We start from the raw sequence: 15,322 nt of genomic DNA, 5'->3' as shown, positions 1-15,322 counted from the left end.
CGGTGCCGACGGGAATGTGGTCTGGGAATTGGAGGCCTGGATGACCAGGCTCTCGGGGGTAGGGTGGTTGGCAGGAAACATGGGTCGCCCGGGGCGGGCGGTGGCGTCTGGCCACGTTCCTATCTACGGGTGAACCCGTAGCGGGCTTGGACCAAGTGCCCAGAAGAACGTCGGTCAAGGCCTCATTAAAGGGCAGCAGAGGCTCGGCCGAGCTTGACTGCGGTTTAAGGACCTCAGTGAGGAGATTCGTCCTCACGGCCGCGACGGGGAGCTCAAGGCCCAAGGCCTTGGCAGCCCTCATCAACACCACACTGTAGGTTGCCCCCTCCTCCGAAGCCACGGTAGGAGGGGAGACAAAACCAGTGTCTGGAGAGGTGTCCAGGCCACTGGCCTCCCCAAGGTCTCCTGCCCAGTCCTCATGAGACTGGCACTCTCTGGTCAGAGGGTCCTCAGATCCCTCCCAATCCTCTTCAGCACCCATCTCCTGAAACTCAGGTTTCTCAACTAATGGGGCCTGCTCATAGAAGTGAAACTCCCCAAACGACGTCTGGAGCGGCGCAACACCTGATGGTCCGACGCCGGGGAGGTCGTAAGGTCCACCGGCAACGATCCAGATCCCGAAGAAGGCCTAACGGGGTCCCGAAGGCACCGGCGGCGTCGGGATAACGGGAACCTGCCGGGCCCGAAGGCGTCGGCGGCGTCGGGGCCGAAGCACCCGACGGCATCGGGGCCGAAGCCCCCGACCCGCTAGTGGCCCCAGACGGGTCCGCTGGGCCCGAAGGCGCCGCGGATCCCGTCGGAGGACAGAGTTTCCTCATGGCCATGAGGAAGCGCTCGATCTCCTCCGGTGTCGCGTTTAGCCCAGGGACCGGAGGGTGTGGAGCTGGACGCGGCGCCTGCGACTCTGACGGAGCCGCGTGGTTGGTGTCACCCGAACCCCCTGCCGCATCGCGCGAGCGTCGGGGGGAGTCCGAAGAGCGATGACGCCGCTTGGACTTCTTGTGCTTCTTACCGGACGACGACTTCGACCCGGAGGAGTGCGGCCTACTCTCTGAGCTGTGGTGACTCCGAGCCCGCGACCTGTCCCTCGACCTCCCGCGGGACCGAGACCTCTCGCGGCGCGGGACCGACTGCCGGAGTTCGAGTCGCCTGCGGGACCGCTCCCGCCTGGTTTTCGAAGAGAGGGCCCAGCAGTCGGAGCAGGCCTTGTCGTCGTGATCGACGCCTAGACAAGTTAAACACTGGTGGTGGGGATCCGTGACCGACATCAGGCGGTCGCAAACCTCGCAGTGCTTAAAGCCAGGCATCCCTACGGCACCAATCGGAGTCGAAACACTTCGAGAAATGATCAAAACGATCAAAAAAGTTAGTCAAAAATTGACTAGGGTTACTGCTTTTTCCAGATCTGCGCTTGCTGGCGCGGAAAAAAGAAGAACTGACGTCAGCACGCGGAGGCGGCGTCTAAGTATTCCGACGACGTCATCACTGCGCCCACGACGACGACGACGGACGCGGAGCCGCAGACGACGCCTACCGACGCGCAAGGGTACTGCTACGCAAAAACTTTCCAGATCCAGTCTGACGCCTGGGGATATTCTAAGGTAAGGAATCTAATACTAACGTGTCTCTTTCAGATACTGAAGTTTACTCTAATCCACCATGTTCACGGTAAGACCCTTCAAAAATTAAGAATGACACAAAGAGAACGGAGTCTAAAATAAAAGGGGGTGTGGTTCATTGGCCTTTATTGGAAGGCTAATAGCTACGCAAGATGAAACTGCTTAGCTCCATGATGGTTTAGTATTGTTTTTCATTTAGTTGTACATCCCTTCTCTTCCGGTGCCATCTAATGGATAATGTTGTTGGAAGGACTATTTTGAAACAGGTCATGATGACTGACAGCAAACAGAATTTTTTTGTGTGCGCATTTAAATCTTAGGTACTGTAGCACTTGCACGACCTCTAGTTCTTGGGAAGGCAGAGTAGGCCAGATTGGAATCTCTAAAAGAAACCAAGACGCAAAGCCAGTATTGGAATCAACAAACAATACCTCTCTTGTGCGAGACTGGATCCAGAATATCTCATAGCAGCACTCCTTTGTGCGGTTAGGTGGCATCACCCGGCTTCCTCGCGACCTTACTCAACCCCAGAAGTGATGAAGCAGAGCTGCATATAGGAGCCACCTCTGCACAATGACATCCCTTTCAACACAGTCAGACTTAAAGCACAGTTCCAATGTGCAGGTCTATAATTTGGGGCATTTTTTGATACGAAAATGTATTCACTCCACAGAATTGGGAGGTGGAATGGCAATGAGGAATGTGTGGCAAAACAGACTATCTGTAGGAGGATGGATATCGGACTATGGTTACCCCAGATTTGTTGCCTTGTGTTTAGCTGGTTTTCGACTTAGTTGGCCTGGGACCCTGCTAATCAGGGCCCCAGGCTATCTGCTCTCTCTGTAAAATGGACTCCATGTACCCTAGGTACATAACTAATTGGATTATTGAGCCACCTTATCATCCCCTGTACAGTGTACTATAGGTACCCAGGGCATAGGTGCACCCAAGGCCTACTAGGGGCTGCAGCATATCTTTTGCCACCCCTGGCTGGCCATCCAAACTGACACAACTGGCTGATCACTCAGCTGGGGTAAGGTCGTGTAATCACCCCTTGCTTAGGTATAGTATTCCTATATCAACCTTTACATATCGACACATATGCACCTATAAGTCACTCCTATGGCAGGCCTTAACAATCCTGGAGGCAGAGTGCTTGGTTTTATGTGAGATGGTGCTCTAGCATGAGCTGAGCCTGTCTGCAGCTTTCGGAACCATGTCCTTATAGCTGTTCTATGGTATTGCCATACCATATACTCTTAAGTGCATTATAATCCTCGCTGTTATTACTAACTTTGGTTTGGCTTTATCAAAACATGTCGAGTAAGGTGTCATACACTTTGGAATACTACCCCCTCGCCAGTTCTGGCGACGGGGGTAGCATTCCACCCTTCTAGAGGGAGAAGACATGTTACTTTACTTAAACGCGGTTAAAACTAACCAGAGCCTCAGCATCACAAAATGGATGCTGCTGCCACAGACACAAGTCTGGCCTCCTGCTGCTGACCGAAACTCCGGCAGGGGAGGCCTGGACAAAAGGTTTCCTGTCACAGGGAGGTGCTAACACCACCCCAGACAGGAGATAGTGGATTGAGGCAGGGAGGGCTGAGTTAAAACTAGACACTGCCTGGGGCACACAAGGTGTCCCATGCATAGCCCAGTTCAAACCGGTGCTGGGGCACTCCAGCCCCAGCTCTGGCGCGAAACTGGACAAAGGGAAAGGGGTGTAACCACCCCCTTCCTGGGTCCCACCCATAGGAGGGATTTAGCAGGTAATCCAGCCCCTTGATTTGGAATAAAGGTAGGAGCTGTGTCCATAGACTTGAGATAATCCTGACTGAAACTTGAATACGAAACTCTGGACCCTTTGGCATCCTACTCGACGTAGAAGACTGAAGAACCTCCCTTGTGGTCAAGGAGTGACCACCCTGTGCAAGCATGCACCATCAAGCGCTCAACGGTTTGCTTTGTTGCAGCTCCCGCCGGAGCTCGAGCGACAGAGATCGACAAGAACCGGATTCCCAGACATCCAACAGCCCGATCCACAGCCACAGCATAGCTGAGACCCGTGGAGGCGATGTGAGACGTGGGATCGGCCATCTTGGAAAGCCTGCGAAGTGCTTCCCGTGCAGCTCCCGAGGCACCCTCGAAGCTGTGCATTGGGGACTGAGAAGCCCCAGCCCCGAGCAGCTTTTGCACAGAAGATCACCTCTCCACACTCACCGAGTGCTGCGTGGGGCCCTTTTGCATTTTCCTGCTCGACGCGTCTGTCCTGTCACTTGCCCGTTGGCTAGTGGCCTCTGTGACGTCGAACCTTCGAATTTACACCGCTGGTCTGGTTGTTCCAGACTGGCCCTCGCTCCCCTGAAAAGGAGCAGCCCATCAGATCTTGCTGATCTGATCCAGAAGCTATCTTCGATTTCTGCGTGGGTTGCATTTGCCAAGGCCTGTTGACTCCAATCTGGAAGCCGACACCGCAGACAGCGAGAGCCTTCGTGGGACAGTCCATGTCCGACTCCTGGTCATCGTCGATGCCCCCGGGTCCACGTGGCAGCGGAGACAAGCTTCACGACAACCACCTGATTGCGCCTGACATCGCCTGGTTCCTTCCTGGTTCCATCCTGGTCACTGGCTAGTGACCCAGACTCTGTCCCCTCTGCTTTCAGGTACTCTACATCTTCGATCCACCCTTGGATCCAACCGGACTCTTCTCTCCTGGCCGCCTGCAGCATCTTTACCTCCAGGCTTCACAGAACTCCACGAAGAAACCCGACGCACTTTGACACCTATGCACCCTGTGGGTGAGGTAATGCGAGTACCCCGGTGCTCCTGTAGTGGTTTGCACCTCTAGTGTCCTAGTTTTAAGTGGCTAAGTTCTAGTCCAGTCGGAAGACTCCTAAATCTGCAACTTTAACTTTTACGCGCCATTGACTTTGCATTGGTGCACGCGTTTGCATTAGACACTGCACCCGCATCCTGTGGGCCGCTCCCGTCCTAACTTCTGTTAGTCCAGTGTAGTCCCAGCGATTCTCAAGGCCCTAGGCCTTAGCATTGTTCGTGACGTGGTTCTTATACCAAGTGGTTCTTATACCACTATTTTAGTATATGGTTTTAGGGGCCACCAGGGCCTATCCATATTTGTGCAACTTTTGTATTTTATATGAAGTTCTTTGTTTAACGCTTGTGCTTCTGTCCTCATAAAGAGTACAAGGGATTATTCTAGTAATAAATACATATATTTTATAATATATAACTTGTGTGGTGCCCTTTCATTTGGTATTAAAAGGATTGCATATGGTAAAACAGCTGGCTTCACATGCCCTCTTGACTTAAGCCTAAGACTGCTTATGTCCATGCTACCCCTAGGATAGCTTGTCTATAAGGTTGACTTACAACCACTCACCATAAGGGTTGTTTGGACTGGTACAAGGTGCTCACTAGAATAGTGAACATCATACACCAGGCCAACTTCTCACACTATCCATCAGAAAAAGCGTTACTGAAGGTAGTTAACCTGTTGCTCTAAACATACTTTTAACTTCAGATTTCTCACCTTTAAAACAGACACCAAAGTAGTACCTCTCCAAGGTGGATGGCGTAATGAAAGTAGACAAAAAGGTCTGCGGCTAGACATGATCTAGCCGCTGATTCCTTACCTTTGAACTACGAGGTGTCAGGCTGGATGGATCCAGAAGATTTCTTAGCAGTACCTCTGCGCAACGGTATAGTCAGTGGACACTGAGTGATGTTATCGGTGTTGCGACGTCCACGTTGTCAATATAACCGCCCCTCTGGCGTGCTGAGGTGAGTATTTTTTTGCGGCTTACCACACCAGAAGCGCGGAGCCATGAAGCGACTGACCATGGTGTGTTAAAAAGAAGCTAGTGCCCTGAAAGGGAACAGCCCTGATACTAAAAGAGAATTCGGCAGTGCGGGGAGGATGGGTGAGTCGGTAAGGAATCTGCCGCAAGATTATAGGCCGGATGTACAACATGAAAAATTGCGCCTCGCAAATTTCGAGTCTTTTGAGACTCGCAATTTGCGAGGCTCAATATGCCATGTACAGCAGTGTGGAACACACTGTTTGCGATTCCCAATGCGGTCACAAATTGCAAGGCTCATTAATATTAATGAGCCTCTCGCAATTTGCGAGCCCACTGGGAATGACAGGCCCTCACAGGTATTGTGGCCTGCTGGGCTCAGCAGACCACCATGTATGGGACTGCTTTTAAATAAAAGCAGGTTTTTTTTAATTTATTTTAATTTTTTTTTAAATGCAGCCAGTTTTCCTTAAAGGAAAACTAGATGAGTTAAAAAAAAAAAATGGAACATTTAAGTTTCATTTTTTTAAAGGGAGCTAGTGGTCCCTGTGACCACTGCCTGCCCTTAAAAAATATTTTCGGAGACAGTCACAAAGTGGAAGGGGTCCCCTGGGGACCCCTTCCTAATTGCGACTGCAATACTACCATCTTGAAGAGGGTGGTAATTTGAGAGTGTTTTGCGACCACAATTGCGGTCACAAAACATTCATACAATGGATTGCGGACGGTATTAGGAAGGGAATGACCCTTCCTAATTGCGACTCGCAATTCCGAAAGAACGAGTCGCAAATGAAGTGCGACTTGCATTTAGGAATTGTTAAATGGCACAGGGCCATTTTGCATGCGCAAACAGGTCGCAAACCCGTTTGCGCCTGCAAGTTAGGGTTGTACATCTGGTCCTATGTCTACCAAAAAGGTGTTACCGCAGATTCCTTAACTTTGAACAGGTACCCAAGAAAAACCTTACCCAGAGGTGGGACTGCAGAAAAGCTTTAAATCAGATAATCCTGTAAGAGAGCGGCCAAACAGGCCTCCCTGTGATCCTGTGAATCCAGGCAATAGAGTCTGGCTAACGTGTACAGAGATGCCCACGTTGTAGATATCAGAAATAGGAACTCCAGGCTGTAGGGCTGTGATGGCTGCTTTCACCCTGGTGGAATGGGCACGAAGGCCTTCAGGAGGCTTCTTCTTTGCCAAGAGATTTTTATACAGAGGATAACCCAATGAGAGATGTCCTCTGATGAACAGCACGCCCCTTCTTTGCTCCCATGTACCCTATAAAGAGTTGGTCATCCACCAGGAACTCTTTAGTGAAATCAAGGTAGAACGATAACTATCTTTTTGGGTCCAGACGGTGGAGACGCTCCTCTTCCTTGGAAGGGTGCGGAGATGCATTGAAAGTGGGTAGAGTAAAAGACTTTCCCAAATGGAAGGGAGGTAAAACCTTGGGCAAAAAGGATGCCGTAGTTCTCAGTATCAATTTGTCTGGAAAGACTGTCAGGTAAGGAGGCGGTGAAGACAGTGCCTGTAGTTAACTAACCTTCCTCGCAGAGGTGACTGCCACCAAGAAAAGCTGTTTTGATAGTGATGAACCGTAGAGGGAAGTAGTGTAGCACCTCAAAGTGCGCACATCAAGAAGGAACAAATTAAGGTCCCACTGTGGCATAAGAAAAGGAGAAGGGGGAAACAAATGGGTTAACCCCTTTAAAAACCTATGCACCAGAGGGGACTTAAAAAGAGACGGCTGATCTAGCCACCGAAGAAAAGCAGAGAGGGCCGAAACGTTGGCCTTCAAAGTGCCCAAAGCAGAGCCCTGCTGGGCCAAGGACAGAATAAACAAGAGAATATCTGCCAGAGAAGCAGATAAGAGGGTCAATAGACCATTCTGTACAATATTTACAAAACAAATTCGATCGGCAGGTGTATACCGATTTCGTGGAGAGAAGTCTGGCTGCCAGAATAACTTTACAGACTTCGGTAGGGAGGTCAAAAGCTGTCAACTGCAGCCACTTCATCTCCACACAAGGATCGGAGAGTGGACAGGTTTGGGTGGAGAACCCTCCCCTGCTGCCGCAACAGAAAATCCTCCCAATGGGGCAGCCTGAACAGAGGATAGATGCTCATACCCGGAAGCTCGGGATACCAAACTCTCTGTGTCCAATCCGAAGCCACAAGAATAACTTGTGCCCGGTCACTCCTGATCTTCTTGAGCACTCGGGCAGGAGAAGTATGGGCGGAAAAGCGCACAGGAGGCCTGAGCTCCACTCGTGACACAAATTCACTCAGAGATTGGCTCTCACTAAATGCCAGCAGACGCCCTATGATGGAGGTTTGGGTATGGGTCAACCTGTACTACTATTTAGCATCCCAGATGCCAGTCATAAACAAATGGTTCAACAGGTGTTGGATGGACCCAGCATATAGCGTGGAACTGACCGTGCTGAGTTTTGAAGCCGTTTTGCAAATGCTCTATGGCACCCAAATACCTAAGAATGTAGAAGAGGTGAACCAAATGGTTTCTCACAGCTGGCAAGCAGCACACAGGTTGGGACTCCAAACTCGCTCCCCAGACCTCCTTGTGGATGGTGAGGTGGCTGCATGAGTTGGTTGGCCTGCAAGGCATTACTCAATGGGACACAATAGGTATTTCCTTGCTAGGGGACATCTGGTCTGGCACCCACATCCACTCCTTTCAGGAACTGCCGTCGCCTATGCCCAGTCATACATGCAATTCAATAATTTTCTTCAGATGCGACATGCGTTGAGGGCACGTCTTGTCGGGCACGGCGCTCCCCGAATATAGTCCACTGGAAGCCAAAAACCTGATGGGTGCACTATTGAAGGGGGAAATCTCACAAATGTACTGTTCCTTAATCATTAATGCTCCCTATACATTTACACAACTGCAGACTCAATTTGAGGACCGGGTGGAACAACTGGAGGATGACGATTGGCAAGACACCCAAATGACCCCCTGTATCATTAAAATGTCCTTCACATTGCAACTACTACAAGCATACTATCTCCACTACGCTTATCTTACCCCCTCCCCCAGCCGTCTCAAGCCAATAAGGCACCCCCCTCCCCGCCCACATGTTTAAGGAGTCCACATCCATGAAATAGCGGGTGGGAGGTGGAGGTCTAACCGAAAATTATTCGCTGGGAATTTTGAAGGGGATGGGAGGCACGAGTGCTGACAAAGTGCTGATTGGGGTGGACCTCATGGTTGTAAAACGGGACCTAGTCTTCAGATGGAAGCCTCCCACCTTGCTGTCTCACTGGCGCAAGGAAGTAGCTTGGTGTTCACAGCAAGATAAGAAAGTATTTTAAGAACCTAGAGGCAGCCCAAAGAAGCATGAAAAAATTGGAGCAAATGGTGGTAAAATTTTGGACTAGGTCCTTTGTTGTAAGTAGGTTGGAACTGTCACCTTATGAACTCTAGGAAGTGGACTTTATTCTATGCTTTGCTTCTGATGTCTATGATGGTGACCAGTAATGACTGACAGTGGTAAGGCTACCCTAGTTACCAAAATATCAATAAAGTAGTTTACAAAACTAAAACATAAAAAACCTTCCACACCTAAAATAATTACTTGAGCCTGAAGTGCGGTGGCTGTGCAGAACCCTAGTGCCCTCAAAGGAAGTGGAACTGGATCCAAACGAGTCTCTGCAGAATGAGAGGGTTTGGGAAAGAGTCCCAGTGTCAAGAGTGATAAACACTGCTTTTACTGGGATGTTGTAAGAAAGTGGCTCTATATATATACTGCACCAAAGTGTGGTACAGTGTGTATAGAGTCCAAGGGTCTACAGAGATTTGGCAGAGGCTAAAGTTAGATAGAATCTTACTCTCTAAAGTGGTAGCTTGGTCGAGCAGCAAGGCAGTATCAGAGGACAGTGTAAAGCATTTGATGTACACAGTCAGCAAATGGTCTCACACACTCAAGAACTGAACTCTAGGCCAATTGTTTTGTATTAAAAATATACTGTTTTAGTTCTAGAACCAAGCAAGCCTGGTGCAGGTAAGCCTAAAAATACTGTTCAGTAGTAAATTACTTGTATGAACAAAGTTCAAAATAGCAGTGTAACTTGTACTGGTTTTGGTTACAGTTTTAAGAAAGCAGTTTGCAACACATTGCAGGTATAGTATATTCAATTAAATGGGCGTTTTAAGTAAAATGCAGTTAATTACTTTTCAGATTACTTTTGCTAATACAGGACTGGATCCTGGATTCAGTCCTGGGACACTTCCTGAAAACAGGTGATTAAATGCGTTTTGGTTAAAGGTACACATTTTAATGAATATGATTGTATTTCAAAAGTAGACACTTTGAAACTTTTTCACAAAGAATCACCAATGTTATCCTATGGGAGGTAATTCACTTAGCAGATAAGTTAGGTTATCGTTACTTTTTCTAACTCCATGCTGGATCCTGGATTCAGCACTGGGACATTTCCTGAAAACAGTTGAGAAAATACGTTTTGTTATTCGACTGATTTTTAAGGAATATTTGCAGTTTTCAAAAGTCGACACTTTGAAACTTTTTGGGAATAAAAGTGTCAATGTTTCCCAATAAGGAAAAAAACGAGTTATCGGTTTCAAGGTAAGTAATCGATCTTTTGAGTTAGGTTTCTAGGGTTAGACTCTAGGGTCACCCAGGGTCAGTGAAGCACTGTTGTTGCACACTCAGCAGCACTCGGGCGGCCGGGTGTAGAGTGTTGATGCCCAATGTTATCCAATGGGGGATAGGAGAACACCGGTTGATGGCGGCTGGCTAGCAGGCCAGCGGGTTGTGGGAGCAAAGCTCCTAGGGTTAAGCTCAGGGCACGTTGGGGACCAAGTTAGCACCAAAGGGACACCCTCAGCGGCGCTAGGGCAGCCGGGTGCAGGGTCTGTTTGGAGGCCGGGTGCCCTGTTGATTTCAATGGAGATTCTCCGGGACAATGAAACACTGCAGGCTCGGGGACGAGGATCTTCCAGGTGCGACCACCACTTAGAGGGGTAAGTTGGGATGTTGAGGGTTGGTTAGGCACCGCTGGGATGGGCACACAAGGCCGTGGGGCATCAGGTGCAGGGGTGCCTTTAGACATCAGATTTTCTTACCCGCTCTGGTCGCGGTATGGGGGGGGTCCTCTGGATTGAGGCTGGTCAGGATCGCCGGGGGGGGACCTCCTCGTGGGGTTTGTCCTCTCAAACACAGGCCGGGCCCGGCGGGTGCAGAGTGTGCTGGATTCACGGTTTCTGGCTGGCACCAGAAGCTGCAGTTCAAACACGTCCGGTGTTCACGGGAGAAGCAGCTTGGGTAGTGAATGCAGACAGGCCCTCTGGGGTTTTTGAGGTTGCTGGCGGCTGCACTCGCCGGGATTTCGCAGGAGAAGGTTCGAGGGGAGACAGGGCTGGGTCCAAGTCAGTGGGCGTCGTCCTATTGTTAGCTCTGCACAGCTTCTAGTCCTTCTTTTCTTGTTGTGGCTGGATCTGAGGAAGGAAGGTTCAGGGTGCCCCTAAATATTAACTTTAGGGGCGGTACAGGTAAGTAAAGGGCAGGGACCAATGGGTCCCTTTCCTGGGGTGGGTACACCCCCTATTCTGCCACTCTCCAGTGGGAGGGGGGCAGGAGCCTGTCCCTGGTTGGCTGGGTCCCCGCATCCTCAAGATGGCGGGGACTCGAGGTTATGCTTCATTTCGCCTCCCCACCTTAAGGGGGGAGTTGGAAGTGGTGGGCACACCTCTCTTCCTCGCTTTGTTTTTCCCGCCGGGTCTCCCACCCAAAGTGGGAGGTAGGACCAGTGGGGGCCAGTTGCTGAGTACAGCAAGTGGTCTGGAGAGGCTCACAAAGGCGGTATGCCTTTGAAGCTTCTCCTTCGAGAACCCTGCCCATCCTGGGGGAGGAGGCTTGGCACCTCGTCCCAGGATGGGCATTGTTTCAGGCCCCCAAGAGCAGCAAGCTCTCGACCCAGGGGTCCAGAAACATGTCTGGTGGTGACAGCCTAGGCAGCCACTAAGTCAGGTCACTAGGAGTGGGTCGAGTTTAAGGGGACATCTCTAAGTTGCCCTCTGTTGTGCATCTTACATTAAATCCCACACTGGCATCAGTGTGGGCTTAATGTGCTGAGAAGTTTGATACCAAACTTCCCAGTCTTCAGGGCAGCCATTACGGTGCTGTGGAGTTAGTAATGTCAAACTCCCAGCACCATATACTCTTAAGGGCAGAACAGCACTTGCCCAGGAATGGACCTGGGTACTGTAGGGGTACAGGGCTCATGCACCTGTACCCTCACCACGGACATGAGGCACCCAGCTAGTGGGGTGACTGAAGTATGCCAGGGCAGTGTTTTGTGGGCATGGCACACAGGGATGTGTGCCATGTCGACTCTTCACTTTGTTTTGCACCAAGACACGCAGCATGCCAAGTCAGTGTGTGAGTGTCAGGGTACAGGGTCTTGAAGGGTGTCACAATAAGTGCTGCAGCCGTTAGAGGTCTTCCCTTGTCACAGTTGTCATAGTGCTCTGGGTACCTGTGGTACCATTTACCAGGGGCTGACCTGTGGCCAGCGATGCCAATTGGGTTAGTTTTTGGCGGAAGAACACAGGCCAAGGGAACATGACTGGCAGGGAACCAGGGCACGCTAAGGAAAAGTGCATCATTGTGGCAAAAAGTGTGTGGGGGGGGTTACTGCAACAGAAACCCACTTTCCCACAGATGTTAACAGCTAGAGCCAGCGGAAACAAGCTATTATTAAATGGGGGAAAATAACTGTGCAATAAGGTTCACTCACTATGGGGGGGGGGTGGGGGGGGGATAGAGAGTCATTTGCTTAGCTGTCTCAGTATGCCTAGCTTTTGAGCCCTTTTGCTGGTCCTGGACTCTTCTCCTGGATGAAGAATGACCGGTTTACTTAAGTATAGAAAACTAGACCGTTTCACAAGGATTTTCTGCGGACAGAGGCAGAAAAACCAGGTAAGCTGAAAAAGAAACCTAGATGGTATGCAAGTTAGTTGCTTAACACAGTCTGTTGCCCAAAGCACATGGCTTAAAAATGTTGGCAGGTGATTGCTGAGCCAACCAAGAGATGGCTAAACTGACGAAATCAACATTTGTTAGAAAAAAACAGAGGCAATCGTGACTCACAAGAGAAGGCAATTCTGCTCCACCGACATGTGTAGAAAAAAAAATAACTACCAAAGGTGCACGCCCATAAATGGTAAAGACTCTGTATTGCCTTGTACGGCAGCAGGAGTAGCCCAAGAGTAAAAGTGATGTACTTTAAGCAGTATCTGTTTCTAGTACGCACAATTCCCACACATAAGGAAAGGGAGAAAGGGCAAGACATTTATAGTGTAACAGAGAAAGAATAAAACAAAGTCTGACAGATAATTAAGAGCACAATTATGTTACATATAAAACAATGTTCATTTGTAAGCAGACCTAAACACTTATTTTACTAACAGCTTGGAACAAATAATGCAACTTTACCTGTTGGGCAAAACAGAAAGGTTTCTGGTTCTCCCAAGTACTGAAAAATTTCATTTGTGATTGAGAGCTGAGCATGAGCAAAGGAGCTGAACACCTCTTTGTCTGCTGGACACATGTTGTGATCAATATCGTCAAACAACAATGCAAAAGACCGACAACCAAACTGGGTAACCTGAAGTGGTGAGAAATACACAAAAATTATTGTTACCAACTAAATAACATACCAATCACCTTAACTTATCTGTAACCTGAGCATGGCAAAAAAAGTTAAACAGGATAGTATTCTAAAGATAACAGGCATGCTAAGATCTGTACCACATGTATACACTCACTGTATGCCATGCCCCAGCTTCAAATAAACAAAAAATGTATAGCTCAGCAAATCTATCACATTTCCAGAAACCGATTTGCAGACATCCATCAGCACAAGAGAATAACAATTATTATTATTATAATATTAATCTAGACACAAATGCAGATACAAGAAAATAATTTCTTTGAGATTCTTTAGTTCCAAACAATGGAAATCCTACACATTTAAACGCTGAAAAGCATACAAGTAACACAAAGGGAAACATAAATTACCTGGTCAAGTTTGCGCTTTAATGTGGATACTTCTTTTGGATTGGAGAAGGTGATGTCAAGTCCAGGTGAGATAGCATATATGAACTCAATGCCAAATTCATGAGCTGCTGAGATTAACGTTATAAGTTGCTCTGAAAACCAACAACCACAAAAACCTGTTGTTAGTTACATGCATTGAAGTGGTTGTTAAACAGGGTTTATTTGAACAATGTAATATACTCAACACCTGGCTGACCGCAACGAGAACTTTTAGCAGAAGGGCATGTGCCGAGGGAAACGTTCTACACTGCCAGCATTTAGCTGCAAACAGCACCGTTAACAGACAACAGAACTCAACCGAAACTCACTGTCCACCATACCAGAAAAGTAAAACCGTTTTACACGCATAAAACAAGTTAATGAACAAACGTTTATTACTGCTTGATATTATCAACAAAATAATAAAATCACAATACCAAGTAGTACGTTGAGAAAAGTAATTGTATAAAGCAAGCTGCTTAAAGGTGATAATAATGACACACACTCTTAGTTTAAGTAGATTCTTATGGATGTGAGAGGGTTGGGTTGTCTTTTCGGTCTAGGATTCAGATATCAAAGCATATGTCCTTAACTGTAAGAAGCAATGGCAAAGCCAATAAGTCCGGCTATTAAAAGGTGATTTCCAAGGTAGCCGTTTAGCTCATTCTTCTTTTGCATTACAATTGGAAAAAAAGACAAGCATTAGAAATGCAATAGGTCTCGCAGCATTAGAGTTAGTGCTTTTAGAATTGTTAATGGGTTTTTTTGTAAATCTTTAGCATGAGGTTGAGGGTGAGTGAGGGTGAGGGGTTGAGGGTGAGTGAGAGTGAGGCTGAGGGGTTGAGGGTGAGGGTGAGTGAGGGTGAGTGAGGGGTTGAGGGTGAGGGGTTGAGGGTGAGTGAGGGTGAGGGGTTGAGGGTGGGTGAGGGGTTGAGGGTGAGTGAGGGTGAGGGGTTGAGGGTGAGTGAGGGTGAGGGTGAGTGAGGGTGAGTGAGGGTGAGGGTGAGTGAGGGTGAGGGTGAGTGAGGGTGAGTGAGGGTGAGTGAGGGTGAGTGAGGGTGAGTGAGGGTGAGTGAGGGTGAGTGAGGGTGAGTGAGGGTGAGTGAGGGTGGGTGAGTGTGAGTGAGGGTGAGTGGGGGTGAGTGTGGGTGAGTGTGGGTGAGGGGTTGAGGGTGAGTGAGGGTGAGGGGTTGAGGGTGAGTGAGGGTGAGGGGTTGAGGGTGAATGAGGGTGAGGGAGGGTGAGGGGTTGAGGGTGAGGGGTTGAGGGTGAGTGGGGTGAGTGAGGGTGAGGGGTTGAGGGTGAGTGAGGGTGAAGGTGAGTGAGGGTGAGGGTGAGTGAGGGTGAGGGTGAGTGAGGGTGAGAGTGAGGGTGAGTGAGAGTGAGGGTGAGTGAGGGTGAGTGAGGGTGAGGGTGAGTGAGGGTGAGGCGTTGAGGGTGAGGTGTTGAGGGTGAGTGAGGGTGAGGGCGAGTGAGGTGTTGAGGGTGAGTGAGGGTGAGGGTGAGTTAGGGTGAGGTGTTGAGGGTGAGTGAGGGTGAGGGGGAGTAGTTGAGGCTGAGTGAGGGTGAGTGAGAGTGAGGGTGAGTGAGGGTGAGTGAGGGTGAGTGAGGGTGAGTGAGGGTGAGTGAGGGTGAGTGAGGGTGAGTGAGGGTGAGTGAGGGTGAGTGAGGGTGAGTGAGGGTGAGTGAGGGTGAGTGAGGGTGAGTGAGGGTGAGTGAGGGTGAGTGAGGGTGAGTGAGGGGTTGAGGGTGAGGTGTTGAAGGTGAGTGAGGGTGAGGGTGGGTGAGTGAGGTGTTGAGGGTGAGT

At 49.3% G+C, this 15,322-nt stretch overlaps 1 protein-coding gene across 1 annotated transcript in view; it reads right to left on the bottom strand.

The window, feature by feature from the left end:
• Positions 1 to 15,322, bottom strand: part of OGA (O-GlcNAcase) — a 621,684-nt gene that overhangs the window by 474,631 nt on the left and 131,731 nt on the right. Inside the window, 2 exon segments of the mRNA XM_078643616.1 lie at positions 12,913 to 13,084; positions 13,498 to 13,628. Of these exon segments, the coding sequence (XP_078499742.1) occupies positions 12,913 to 13,084; positions 13,498 to 13,628 (303 nt within the window).

Source organism: Lissotriton helveticus, chromosome 5_1 (assembly GCF_964261635.1).
Source record: "Lissotriton helveticus chromosome 5_1, aLisHel1.1, whole genome shotgun sequence".
Taxonomy (NCBI): domain Eukaryota; kingdom Metazoa; phylum Chordata; class Amphibia; order Caudata; family Salamandridae; genus Lissotriton; species Lissotriton helveticus.
This window is presented reverse-complemented; position numbering and strand designations above follow the sequence as displayed.